Source organism: Acanthochromis polyacanthus, chromosome 14 (assembly GCF_021347895.1).
Source record: "Acanthochromis polyacanthus isolate Apoly-LR-REF ecotype Palm Island chromosome 14, KAUST_Apoly_ChrSc, whole genome shotgun sequence".
Lineage (NCBI taxonomy): Eukaryota > Metazoa > Chordata > Actinopteri > Pomacentridae > Acanthochromis > Acanthochromis polyacanthus.
Window position 1 is genome coordinate 1209485 of NC_067126.1, and position 13613 is coordinate 1223097.

General features: G+C 45.0%; 1 protein-coding gene and 1 long non-coding RNA gene across 2 annotated transcripts in view; one reads left to right on the top strand and one right to left on the bottom strand.

The window, feature by feature from the left end:
- The window catches only part of si:dkey-230p4.1 (trichohyalin), a 55871-nt gene extending 43534 nt beyond the window's left edge, over window positions 1-12337 (bottom strand). The window contains exons 1-3 of the mRNA XM_051959379.1: window positions 12008-12337; window positions 9652-9809; window positions 6182-6310 (exon numbers count right to left, since the gene is read on the bottom strand). Coding sequence (XP_051815339.1) covers window positions 6182-6310; window positions 9652-9792 — 270 coding nt within the window. The 5' untranslated portion in view covers window positions 9793-9809; window positions 12008-12337. The remainder of the gene's footprint in view (window positions 1-6181; window positions 6311-9651; window positions 9810-12007) is intronic.
- On the top strand, window positions 6535-8480 carry LOC127537070 (uncharacterized). The gene is made up of 7 exons (XR_007946552.1): window positions 6535-6580; window positions 6799-7050; window positions 7111-7176; window positions 7299-7630; window positions 7661-8020; window positions 8083-8334; window positions 8393-8480. It is a non-coding gene; the product is annotated as an uncharacterized LOC127537070 (long non-coding RNA).
- Window positions 12338-13613: the final 1276 nt, after the last annotated feature.

Consider the following 13613-nt stretch of genomic DNA (forward strand, 5'->3'; position numbering starts at 1 on the left):
TTAACTACTTAAAAAAGGAGAAAATACAGCTGGCATTGATTCAGGAGACTCATTTAAACGATAGCGAACACTCCAAATTGAAGACAGATTGGGTAGGCCAGGTCTTTTATTCCTCTTTCACTTCAAAAAGCAGGGGAGTAGCTATCTTAGTTCACAGGTCCTTCACTTTAACATAAGTGGAGGTTGAAGCTGACACATTAGGCAGATATGTTATGATTAAAGGGACTCTATGTGGAGAACCTGTCTCCTATTTAAATGCTTACGCTCCGCCTATTCGCGCCCCAGATTTTTACACTAAAGTTTTTCTACCTTCTCTAAGTGGATGGTCAAATCCTCTGTGGTAGCTGGGGATTTTAACTGCTGTCTGAACCCACGCTTAGATAAATCCAATAGATCAGTACAGTCTAATACAGGGCTAGCCCAATCTCTACTTGGCTGCTGCAAGGACATGCATTATGTTGATGCATGGAGAACTCTTCATCCTAATGATAAGTCATATACATTTTATTCTAAAGTTCACAAGTCATCCTCTAGAATAGATTATTTTTTCATCTCTGAATATGGCCTTCAGAAGGGGCTTTCTTGCTCCATTGGTAATATTCTCATTAGCGATCACGCGCCAGTGTTTCTGGTCTTGTCCAGCGGAGTACAACGCCCGAGGATGCAGTGGCGATTCCCAAATCATCTTATTAAAACCCGGACTTTAAACGATATTTTACAGAACAGTTCAATTACTTTATTACAGAGAACAATACCCCTGACATATCCCCAAGCCTTCTGTGGGAGACTGCCAAAGCAGTTATTAGGGGCTCGGGCAAGGAACATGCCAGAGCCACTATTGTTCTCCCACGGGGTTTCTTATTCTTCTTCTTCCGCCTAAAACTTTGGCTCACTACTCCTCCCAGGGCTTTGAGAAATCACACACAAATTATATATCAGCTTATGTGGTTTTATCGGGAATCGATGGCTATGACGTTTCTAAGACATTCATTCATATTTGCTAGAGTTATGAGCAAAAACCTGCATTAATTTTCCACATAGACAATGAATGGGATTACTGAATCACTCAGACTTAAGAGTCACCTGTTTTCACAGCGCCACTGCTTCGCCATACTTTCACCTAGAAACGTCATTTAACCATCAAAACGCAGTGATTTTTCTTGTCTCCGCAGGGATGTATTTTATGTCAGGCTGAGATGTACAGTTTTTGATCAGTGAGTCCTCAAAAAAGTGAAAATTCTCAAAATCTGCTCTGGTCAGAGTGAGTGACGTCACTAGCTAGAGTGAAGGAGAGGTGAAAAATCCGCCTGAAACTTTCACGATCGAATCGCTCTCACGACCAAACGACAAGTATTAGGAGAATGAAATTTGGTCAGATTGTAAACAATTTACCTGAGATTCAAATGAATCCAAGTTTGAAGACCTAGCTCTTTCTGAAGTGAAATGGCAGGCAGCAGTTTACAGCAAAGTCGCACCCTTCTCTCCATAGGCACCAATGTAAACTGAATCATCTGCCTAATGGAGGGACAGTGTTTTTTTAAATCGCTGTCGCTCGGTCATTTCTCACAATATTTGGAAAATAATTATATTTCTGGTTAGCCACAGCCTTCCTCTCGCTCACGGTCATTTCACTTTTCACCTAGGATTAACGGTTAGCCCGTAAGGACCGGCAGAACGCGACGTTGCGCTCCCGTTCAGAACCACTGCTGGCAGGAGCATGTCTGCCACTGAAGAAGGCAGCATAAAGACTTATCAGTATGTGTCTCTCATAGCTCAGCGCACTGAGCTGTCGCCTTTGGAGCGGGCGGCCTGGGATCGAACCCCAGTTGTGATGTTTTCCTGCCGATCTTCCATGTTTTCTCTAAGTGATGTTTTATGACGTGCTTTGTCAGAATTTCACCTCCAGATTTCATTTCAGTCTTAAAAAAACCCAAATCTCTTCTTTTCAGGCATGTATATATTGTGATGGTGGGATTTATGGTTTTCCATACAGAAGCTCCAAAAATCCCTAGCTTGAGCAAAAAACAAAATAACCCTCTCAGACCATCTGCTACAGTGCCACAGAGGCGTCACTAGGTTTTAAGGACAGGGGGGCTTAGCCCCCAGGAGATACATAGGATGTGAACAAAAATTTCATTTTACAGCTAACACAAACCTCTCTGCTTCACACAGCCTTTACAGTAACTCCAATCCAAATTTTGACCTGGTGAGATCTTCCTGTCTCTGCCTTTCTAAATAAAAGCACAACATGATTTCAAAATAAAAGCCTGCCACGGCCCGGAAAATGCCGAAACACGCCTCTCTGGATGGCCGTCGCGCGAGGGCCCGACGGGCGCCCGGCCTGAGCCCCTCCCACGATTTCCGCGTGCGGGAATTGTCTAGTTTGTGGATTTACGATTTCTTTCTCCGCCAATCTTAAGAAAAAGCAGAGAGCTGAGCAGCAGAATCTCGAACAAAAGTTAAGTAAACTTCAGGAAGACTTTAATGCAAACCCATCAGTGGATTTGAGACTACAGATTGATGCTACCACTGCGGCCCTAGACACTCTTTTATGTAAAGAGGCTCAGAAGTCCCTCCTATTCGCTAAACATAAGCTGTATGAATTTGGGAATAAGCCAAATAAATACTTATCAAATATGGTGAAGGCTAAACCCAACCTCCAGGCTATCTCTGCTATAAAAGATGCATCTGGCAAAAGAACTTATAACAACAAAGACAGTAACAATTTGTTTGTGGAATTTTTTAAAAATTGAGACGGACTGTCACTCTGACTCTCTGGCACATGATTTTCTTTCGGCTGTTAATCTTCCCCAAATTTCAGATATACAGAGGGAGCTGTTGAACGGACCCATTACAAGCGAGGAAGTAAATGGTTGTATTTATATAGCACTTTTATCCAAAGCGCTATACATGATACGACACATTCACCCATTCACACACTGATGGTGGAAGCTGCCATGCAAGGCGCTAACCACGACCCACCAGGAGCCATTAGGGGTTAGGTGTCTTACTCAGGGACACCTCGACATGAGCTCAACGGGCCGAGGATCGAACCGGCAACCTTCCAGTTACAAGACGGCCACTCTACCCACTGAGCCATGCCGCCCCAAGTCAAAGAGGCTATCAGTGCTTTAAAAAACAGCAAGGCTCCTGGGCCAGATGGCCTAACCCCAGAATTTTATAAGGCTTTCTGTGACCTGCTGACTGGCCCTCTGCTTAACATGCTGTCATACTCCGTTAGCTCCGGGGCTCTTCCCAATACTATGATGGATGCTAACATTTCTCTAATTCTTAAGAAGGGAAAGCCTGCAGATGACTGTACCTCTGACAGGCCAATCTCTTTGCTGGATGTAGACCAGAAATTACTTGCCAAAATAGTAGCCAGGAGACTCGAGGGTGTCCTTCCCGATATCATCTCTGTGGACCAGACTGGTTTTATATCGGGTCGCTATAGTAGCAACAATATAAGAAGGCTGCTGAACCTTATACAGCACAGTTCAGGGTCAAAGGCCAAATCTCTTGTGATCTCTCTGGATGCAGAGAAGGCCTTTGACAGAATGGAATGGTCTTATTTACTGGAGGTTCTTTCTAAATTCAACTTTGGTGATAGTTTCATTAAGTGGATATCTCTTCTTTATGCTGCCCCGCACGCTTCAGTCATCACAAATGGTTTGAAGTCCTCTGCTTTCACTGTGAGGCGGGGGTGTAGACATGGCTGTCCTGTCTCACCACTGCTTTTTGTCCTTGCTATTGAGCCCCTAGCGGAGGCCATTAGGAATGACCTGTTAGTTTCAGGTATAAAGGTCAGTCCTATACACCATAAAATTTCCTTATACTGTGATGATGTCTTATTGTTTCTCAGTAACCCAGAGACCTCTATAAACAGGGTACTGGAAATAATTCGTGACTTTAGTCAGTTTTCAGGCTATAAGATTAATTATTCTAAATCTGAGGCAATGCCCCTGACCTGCCCTGGTCTCCCACTTGCTCTGCCCCTTTTCATTGGTCCCCATCTGGATTTGTCTATTTAGGCATAAAAGTCACCTCATCAATTTATGGCCTATACAAAGCAAATTTTGTACCCTTGATTTGTCGGATTAAAGAAGACCTTGCTCGATGGACAGCCCTGCCTCTGTCCCTTTTGGGCAGAGTAAATCTGTTTAAGATGATCATACTTCCACGTTTGTTGTACCCGTTCCAAATGATCCCTGCTCTCTTAACACGCAAATCCCTCTCTATTCTTAACAGCTCTCTTTCATCTTTTCTTTGGAAAAATAAGCGGGCCAGATTAAAACTTGCAGCTTTACAACGACCTCTGGAGGAGGGGGGTCTTGGGGTTACAGACATTAAACGCTAACAAGTTGCATGTTTGTGCATTCATTTGTGTCACTGGTTCAAAGAGGACCCAGACTCAACCTGGCTAGCCTTGGAGGCTCTCCCAGTGACCCCTGTTCCTCTCCATAATCTCTTATATGTCTCTAAGAAATGGGTTAGCCTTAATGTAAAAAAAACCCTTTATTTTACAGAACACCCTAAAATCCTGGAGATTGGCAAGAAAATTTGAAACCCAAGAGGGTTTCCTCTCTCTCCTCACCTCTATCCACTCAAACCCTGATTTCCCCTCTGGTTTAGAGGACCACTCCTATCTCTGGGCCACTAGAGGTATTAAGACTTTAGGTGATCTCATGGTGAATGGCTCTATGATGTCATTTGATCAGCTTAAAGAGAAATATAATCTTCAGCAGAACCAATTTTTCAGATATTTGCAAGTGCGCAGCTTTGTCACCTCTGTCACTAAATTATACCCTCATGGTTTCTCCCTCTCAACAATGGAGGATATGTTGCAAAATTCCAACTCTAAGAAACTTATTACTAAGTTTTATGGGGCCCTGTTAACCTCCAGCACCATTTACTCTGCTCGAGCGAGATCCCTCTGGGACACTGATTTTGGGGTAACCATTTCTGATGACGAGTGGAGTGGGGTTTGGCAGAGCTCCTCAGGTTGCCTATCTACAAACAAAGCCAGGGAATTACAATTCAAAATCATACACTGGCTTCAAATTACTCCAGTAAGATGTAATAAGTTTAATCCTGCGCTCTCAAAATACTGTAACAAATGTAAAATTAATGAAGGCTCATATTTCCATTGTATTTTTGACTGTTGCCTTGTAACTGAGTTCTGCTGCAGTGTATGTAAGGAAACTGACATTATTTTCAAGAAGAAACTATCCCTAAAACCCATTTCCTGTATTTTGGGTGTTCAGCTTACTGCAGTGAATCTAACCCCTCCTCATTGAAGCTGCTTCAGGTGTTGCTATTTGGTGCCAGGAGATGTGTTCTCCTGCACTGGATATTAGACACTGTCCCTACTACCTCACTTTGGATCAGGAACATTATGGAACTTGTCCCTCTCGAAGCAATAAGCCTCTGGCTGAAAGACAACCCATTTAAATTCTTCAATATGCGGAAGCCTTTTCTGGACTATATTGGCGAGGATGGAGCCCAGGTTCTACGGAGGGGTCTATATGGACTAGCATGGACTGAAATATCTGAGCACATTCACTTTTAGCTTGCCACTGTCTGGTTAATGTATCTGATGTCCCTTGAGGTATTACTTTGCACAATGCCTTCTGCGCCTATGTTGTATGCCATCTGCATGTTTGCACGTGTCTGTGTTTCATCCTCAATACCCTGATGTTTGAGTGGCAAATGTTGTTTATGTTCTCATGTTACTAAAATTTAAAAAAAAAAAGTATCTGGATGACACTACAGTAGTGGGTCTCATTCAGGACAACAACGATCTGTCCTACAGAGAGAAGGTGAAGCGGTTGGTGCACTGGTACAGCATGAACAATCTGCTCCTGAATGTTGAGAAGACCAAGGAGTTGATCATCAACTTCAGGAGGAAGCAGCCCAATCATTCACCTCTCATCATTGACAATAAATCTGTGGAGGTGGTCAGAAGCACCAGATTTCTGGGGGTGCACATCACAGACAATCTGAACTGGTCACTACACACATCATCACTGGTCAAACGGGCTCAGCAACGTCTGCACTTCCTGTAACGGATGAAGACCGCCACCAGTCAGCATGGACCCGGTTAAGATTTAACAGGTTCTGGTTCTAACAGTCCTGGCCCTAATGGTCCTGGTTCTAACAGTGTGCCCTCCAGAACCCTGACCTTGTTCTGGAGCCGGTGGATGAGCAGCGCCTGCCGGGCCTCCCTCTCTCTGGACTCCCTCAGCCTCCTCCTCCACTCCCTCTCCTCCTCCTCAGAGGGGCCGAGCGCCGGAGACACCGATTGGCTGAGCTGTAGAGAGAGAGAGGTGATGATTGGCTGAGCTGTAGAGAGAGAGAGGTGATGATTGGCTGAGCTGTAGAGAGAGAGAGGTGATGATTGGCTGAGCTGTAGAGAGAGAGGTGATGATTGGCTGAGCTGTAGAGAGAGAGAGGTGATGATTGGCTGAGCTGTAGAGAGAGAGAGGTGATGATTGGCTGAGCTGTAGAGAGAGAGGTGATGATTGGCTGAGCTGTAGAGAGAGAGAGGTGATGATTGGCTGAGCTGTAGAGAGAGAGAGAGGTGATGATTGGCTGAGCTGTAGAGAGAGAGAGGTGATGATTGGCTGAGCTGTAGAGAGAGAGGTGATGATTGGCTGAGCTGTAGAGAGAGAGAGGTGATGATTGGCTGAGCTGTAGAGAGAGAGAGGTGATGATTGGCTGAGCTGTAGAGAGAGAGGTGATGATTGGCTGAGCTGTAGAGAGAGAGAGGTGATGATTGGCTGAGCTGTAGAGAGAGAGGTGATGATTGGCTGAGCTGTAGAGAGAGAGGTGATGATTGGCTGAGCTGTAGAGAGAGAGAGAGGTGATGATTGGCTGAGCTGTAGAGAGAGAGGTGATGATTGGCTGAGCTGTAGAGAGAGAGGTGATGATTGGCTGAGCTGTAGAGAGAGAGAGAGGTGATGATTGGCTGAGCTGTAGAGAGAGAGAGGTGATGATTGGCTGAGCTGTAGAGAGAGAGAGGTGATGATTGGCTGAGCTGTAGAGAGAGAGGTGATGATTGGCTGAGCTGTAGAGAGAGAGAGGTGATGATTGGCTGAGCTGTAGAGAGAGAGGTGATGATTGGCTGAGCTGTAGAGAGAGAGGTGATGATTGGCTGAGCTGTAGAGAGAGAGAGAGGTGATGATTGGCTGAGCTGTAGAGAGAGAGGTGATGATTGGCTGAGCTGTAGAGAGAGAGGTGATGATTGGCTGAGCTGTAGAGAGAGAGAGGTGATGATTGGCTGAGCTGTAGAGAGAGAGGTGATGATTGGCTGAGCTGTAGAGAGAGAGAGGTGATGATTGGCTGAGCTGTAGAGAGAGAGAGAGGTGATGATTGGCTGAGCTGTAGAGAGAGAGAGAGGTGATGATTGGCTGAGCTGTAGAGAGAGAGAGGTGATGATTGGCTGAGCTGTAGAGAGAGAGAGAGGTGATGATTGGCTGAGCTGTAGAGAGAGAGGTGATGATTGGCTGAGCTGTAGAGAGAGAGAGAGGTGATGATTGGCTGAGCTGTAGAGAGAGAGAGAGAGGTGATGATTGGCTGAGCTGTAGAGAGAGAGAGGTGATGATTGGCTGAGCTGTAGAGAGAGAGAGAGGTGATGATTGGCTGAGCTGTAGAGAGAGAGGTGATGATTGGCTGAGCTGTAGAGAGAGAGAGAGGTGATGATTGGCTGAGCTGTAGAGAGAGAGAGAGAGGTGATGATTGGCTGAGCTGTAGAGAGAGAGAGAGGTGATGATTGGCTGAGCTGTAGAGAGAGAGAGAGGTGATGATTGGCTGAGCTGTAGAGAGAGAGGTGATGATTGGCTGAGCTGTAGAGAGAGAGAGAGGTGATGATTGGCTGAGCTGTAGAGAGAGAGAGGTGATGATTGGCTGAGCTGTAGAGAGAGAGGTGATGATTGGCTGAGCTGTAGAGAGAGAGAGAGGTGATGATTGGCTGAGCTGTAGAGAGAGAGGTGATGATTGGCTGAGCTGTAGAGAGAGAGAGGTGATGATTGGCTGAGCTGTAGAGAGAGAGAGGTGATGATTGGCTGAGCTGTAGAGAGAGAGAGGTGATGATTGGCTGAGCTGTAGAGAGAGAGAGGTGATGATTGGCTGAGCTGTAGAGAGAGAGGTGATGATTGGCTGAGCTGTAGAGAGAGAGAGGTGATGATTGGCTGAGCTGTAGAGAGAGAGAGAGGTGATGATTGGCTGAGCTGTAGAGAGAGAGAGGTGATGATTGGCTGAGCTGTAGAGAGAGAGGTGATGATTGGCTGAGCTGTAGAGAGAGAGGTGATGATTGGCTGAGCTGTAGAGAGAGAGGTGATGATTGGCTGAGCTGTAGAGAGAGAGGTGATGATTGGCTGAGCTGTAGAGAGAGAGGTGATTGGTTGAGGTGATTTTAGTTCAGCTTTTAACACACTCCAACCCCATCTTCTCATCTTAAAAATGAGACAGATGAGTGTTAACCCTTTTTTAATCAAATGGTATCTTTCGTTTTTAACAGGTCGAAGTCAGCAGGTGAGAGTCAATAACACCCTTTCAGAATGCAAATCAATCAGTACAGGTGCCCCACAGGGTTGTGTCAGCTCCCCAGTGCTTTTCACACTTTATACAAATGAATGCACAAACAGTCTCTCTGGGAACCTTTTTAAATTTTCTGATGACACCGCCATCCTCAGCCTACTGCACAGAGATTCAAACCTTTCAGCCCATTTCTCTGGAATAGAGCACTTTGTGCAGTGTTGTGATGCCCACCATCTCATCCTTAACATTCAGAAAACCAAAGAGATGATCTTAGACCCGAGATCAGTAGGGGACCACAGTCCTGTTATACATGACTCACCCATTGAGCAGGTCAGCTCATACAAGTATCTTGGAGTTCATTTAGACAGCTCCTTTAGTTGGACTGTCCATGTGGAAAGCCTGTGTTCCCGTTTGCAGCAGAGACTGTACTTCTTGCGCAGGCTAAGACTGTATGGTGTGAACAAAAACGTTGTTTTTATTTTATCAGGCAGTACTGGAGAGCTTAATCCGCTATGGGATGTCAGCCTGGTATGGAAACCTGACTGTAAAGATGAAAAGCAAACTGGCTCGTTTGGTGCACACGGCCATGAAGGTGATGGGGAAAAATGACTACCAATCCTTGCAGTCCATTTATGAGCGAACGGTTCTAAGGCAAGCTCAGAGGATAGTGACTGAACCGTCACATATCCTTCACTCAGAATACAAGCTCCTTCCCTCAGGCAGACGGTACAGAGTCCCCAACTGCAGACTCAACCGTTTTAAGAACTCATTTGTTCCCACCTCCATCAAACTCCTAAACAATGCTGCTTAGGCCGAAGATTGTGCAATTATTTTTAATTTTCTATAGCGTATGTTTGTGTCATGTGTGACCTTTGGGACATGTGCAACACTGTTTTATGTGCAATACTGTTTTTTATGTGTCTTATGTGCAATATTGTTTTTTGTGTTTTTTTGTGCAATACTGGTAGCACAGCTTTGAGTCCAAGACAAATTTCCCCAAGTGGGACAATAAAGTATATTGAATTGAATTGAATTGATTGGCTGAGATTTAGAGGAGAGGTGATGATTGGCTGCTCATCACATGACCCCTCCCCCTGTCGTCCCCCTCCTCACCCGTTGACTCAGTGCTCTACTCCTCGCCTGAAGCTCCGCCCCTTCAGCTCGACTGTCCGCCAGCGCCTCCTGCAGGCGACGCACCTCCTGTTGGAGCTCCGCCTTCTCCTGCTGCCAGCCAATCAGCAGCTCCGACTCCATGCTGGCAGCTCACCTGTCTGAACAGATTCGGAAGATTATTGATCTCAGTGATGTCTGATTATTGATCAGTGAACCTTTAATCAGATAATCAATGATCAACAGATGTTCTTCATGCTGATCCAGGTTCAAGCAGACATCAGCAGGAAGCTTCATTCAGATCTAGAATAATTATCTCGGTTTCTGAGCGCTTCGGCAGCAGATACTCTGGAGGTAACTTCTCTAATGCCTCCATCCCAGAGGAGGTCCAGAGAAGAACCCGTTATCGGTTCTCTGAGATGAATCTGGACCAACTGCAGACATCAGATCCTCAGAGCGAGACTCATGAAGGATTCCTGCTGAAGACTCAGAATAAATCAAACCTGGTTTCAGTTCAGTTCAAACAGGTTCCAGTTTGACTCCTCTGTGCATACTAAAGTTAATCATGGAGTTCCTCAGGGTTCTGTCTTAGGACCGATACTTTTCACATTATACATGCTTCCTTTAGGCAATATTATTAGGAAGCTCTGTATTAATTACCACTGTTACGCTGACGACACTCACTTGTATTTATCTATGAAGCCAGATGAAACTGATCAGTTAGCTAGACTGCAAGACTATCTTAAGGACATAAAGACCTGGATGACCTGTAATTTCCTACTACTAAATTCAGACAAAACTGAAGTCATTGTATTTGGCCCCAAACATCTTAGAAACTCGCTTTCAAAGCAAATAGTTACTCTGGATGGCATCACGTTGGCCTCCAGTACTACTGTGAGGAATCTTGGAGTTATTTTTGACCAGGACATGTCCTTTAACTCACACATAAAGCAAGTCTGTAGGACTTCCTTTTTTCACCTGCGTAATATTGTAAAAATCAGGAACATTCTGTCTCAGAGTGATGCAGAAAAATTAGTTCATGCTTTTGTTACTTCCAGGCTTGACTATTGCAATTCCTTATTATCGGGTTGTCCAAATATCTCTCTCAAACATCTACAGTTGATCCAAAACGCTGCGCGAGAGTACTGACAGGAGTTAGCAAAAGAGATCATATTTCCCCTATACTTGCTTCTCTTCACTGGCTTCCTGTTAAATTCAGAATAGAATTTAAAATCCTTCTTCTGACATATAAAGCTCTTATATCTTAAAGATCTGATAGTACCTTATTATCCTAGTAGAACTCTTGGCTCTCAAGCTGCAGGCTTACTTGTTGTTCCTAGAATTTCTAAAAGTAGAATGGGAGGCAGAGCCTTCAGTTATCAGCTCCTCTCCTGTGGAACCTGCTCCCAGTTTGGGTTCTGGAGGCAGACACCCTCTCTATTTTTAAGACCAGGCTTAAAACGTTCCTTTTTGACAAATCTTATAGTTGGGGCTGACTGGGTGACCCACAGGGGTTCGGCTTGTGTCTTCATTGCACAGCTGACTCCCTCTTGGACGTCCCTTCGTTCTGCCTCTAGTCATGCTGCTATAGGCCTATAGGCTGCTGGGGGACTTTTCTTGACACACTGAGCCCTTCTCTATCTACCTTTACATTTAATATGTATACCGTTATTGCAGTACATTCACTCTGTCTCCCCCTGTGCTATTTCTCTGAGTGTCCCTGGTCCCAGAGCTGGATGCTTCAGATCTGTGGTTGATGTTCCACCAGCTGGTCCAGTCTCCATCATGTCCACTGTGGGATGCTGCTGCTGACCTTCCTCCAGCCCTCTGCTTCCAACTCCCCTTTTCCACCAGTCTACTCTGCATCACCTTCACTTCACTTGATCTGTTCTTCTACATACTGTTTGAATTTTACTACCAGCTATATATGGAGTAGATTTAATGCCAGAGCTGTACACCAGAACAGGAAACTATGGATCAGTTTACATGTTAGCTTCTACTTTGTATGAATCATCTATCTTAACATACATGCATCCAACTGTGTGTTAGTTTAAACAGCAGTGTACTAGCAGTGTACTAGCTGTGTACTAGTTGTGTACTAGTTGTGTTACTAGTTGTGTGTTATGTCGGTGTTAGCTGCATTAGTTGTGTGCTAGTATAAAAGTTGTGTATTTGTTGTTTTAGTTAATTATGTAGTCGTGTGCTAGTTGTGTTAGCAGTGTGCTCGATGTATGTTAGTTGTACTAGTTGTGTGTTATGTTGGTGTTAGCTTCATTAGTTGTATGCTAGTTATAAAAGCTGTGTGTTAGTTGTGTATTTGTCGTGTTTGTTGTGTTGTTACCGGAACCGGACCACTCACCGGTCCTTTCTCCAGCGGGTCTCTCTCAGCTCTCTGCCGGCTCCGGGCTCCTGTCTCCGCCTGCTACCTGTGCAGGTGTTCGGTGTCGGTAATCCGTTTATGCTGTGGGTTAATCTGCTGTTAAAGTGCAGCGGCAGCAGCTACCGAACCGAACCGCACCGCTTCCTGCTGCTCCCCGTCCGGCTGCTGGAGAAACGGGACTCAACGGTCGGAAGTCAAACCTGGACCCAGTTTAACGGCAGAACTCCGCAGCTCCCTCCGGAGAACCAGCAGCGTCTGTGTGCAGGTTCAAACCGGGAGCCTCACCCTTTACCCGGACACTGACGGTCAGGTGACCCGCTGGAAGCCACGGAGGTCCGGGTCACAGCGACACCTGGCGGCGGGAGGCTGTAGCACACCCCCGTTCATGATCAATAAATAGACCCTTTAATGACTCACGTCACGAATGACGTCACAGCTTTAGCTGGAGGCAAAAGAGGAAGCCCGCGGCCGTGACCGAAAGGCGAAAGACTGAGGGACTAGGCTCTATCAACTTTTCTAAAATGTCGTCCTGCTGTGTTTTTGGATGCCAGAATAGGAGGAATGACATTGGCGAACGCAAATTAAAGTTTTATAGGATTCCACCGAACACTCGTGCTCAGAGGGAACGAAGACAGTTGTGGTTAAATGCACTGAGGCGAAAAGACTGGACAGAGACGATCAGCTGCAGTCAATTCCAGCCATTTTCAGTACAAAAAATCGCTAATATTCTATTTGTAAATAAAAAATATTCAATTCAATTCAATTCAGCTTTATTCCAGACACTGGGTCCAAATACACACACCATAAGAACAAGGACACAACAAGACACAGAAAAAATACAATCAAAAACAATAACCCGTTAAATATGACGAGAAATACAGGGAATATTGGACGCGCATCGCGAGGTGCATTTCCTTGAAAACGACCGATTCGTGGATTATATACCGACTTCAGGACATGTTTTGGACAAAATAGTTTACTGGCTTTTTTCGTCTGGATGTAAAAGGTTGGATTATGGCCGTTTTTTGTGGAATATTTTCATTTGTGTGTAATAATGAACCCGGAAATGTGAGTCGCGCTGTGTACGTTAAAGCCGTGTATAGAGAACGGATGGATGGATATTTGTTGTTTGTCGGACAAATGTGTTTATATTACCCGCTGTGGTAATCACATCTGAAAGTGGTTTATGGGAGACGCCAGTGTTTACAAACAGTGACGTCACGAAGTCACGTGATTACCGCGCTGGTTGGCAAGAGGAACCAGAGGAACAATGGCTGATAACTATCCTTCCGTGAAATTGTCCGATTATGCTCAATCCTTATCACCTGAGGCCCGACAAAGATACGTGAGTAAGCTGAGACATCAGGGAAACAGTAAAACCTTGCCAGATCTCTACAATTTGAAGACTGAGCGGGTTGACGATCCTTCATTGTGACCGGAGATTTCCTTCACCGACATTTATTTTTAATTGATTGACACCGCTGGGCAGTTCACCCACCCAAAAATATATAATTATGAATTAAAAATAATATATCTTCTGTTAATCTTCAACAAGATGTCAAAGAAACGTCAAGAAGTTGCTGTA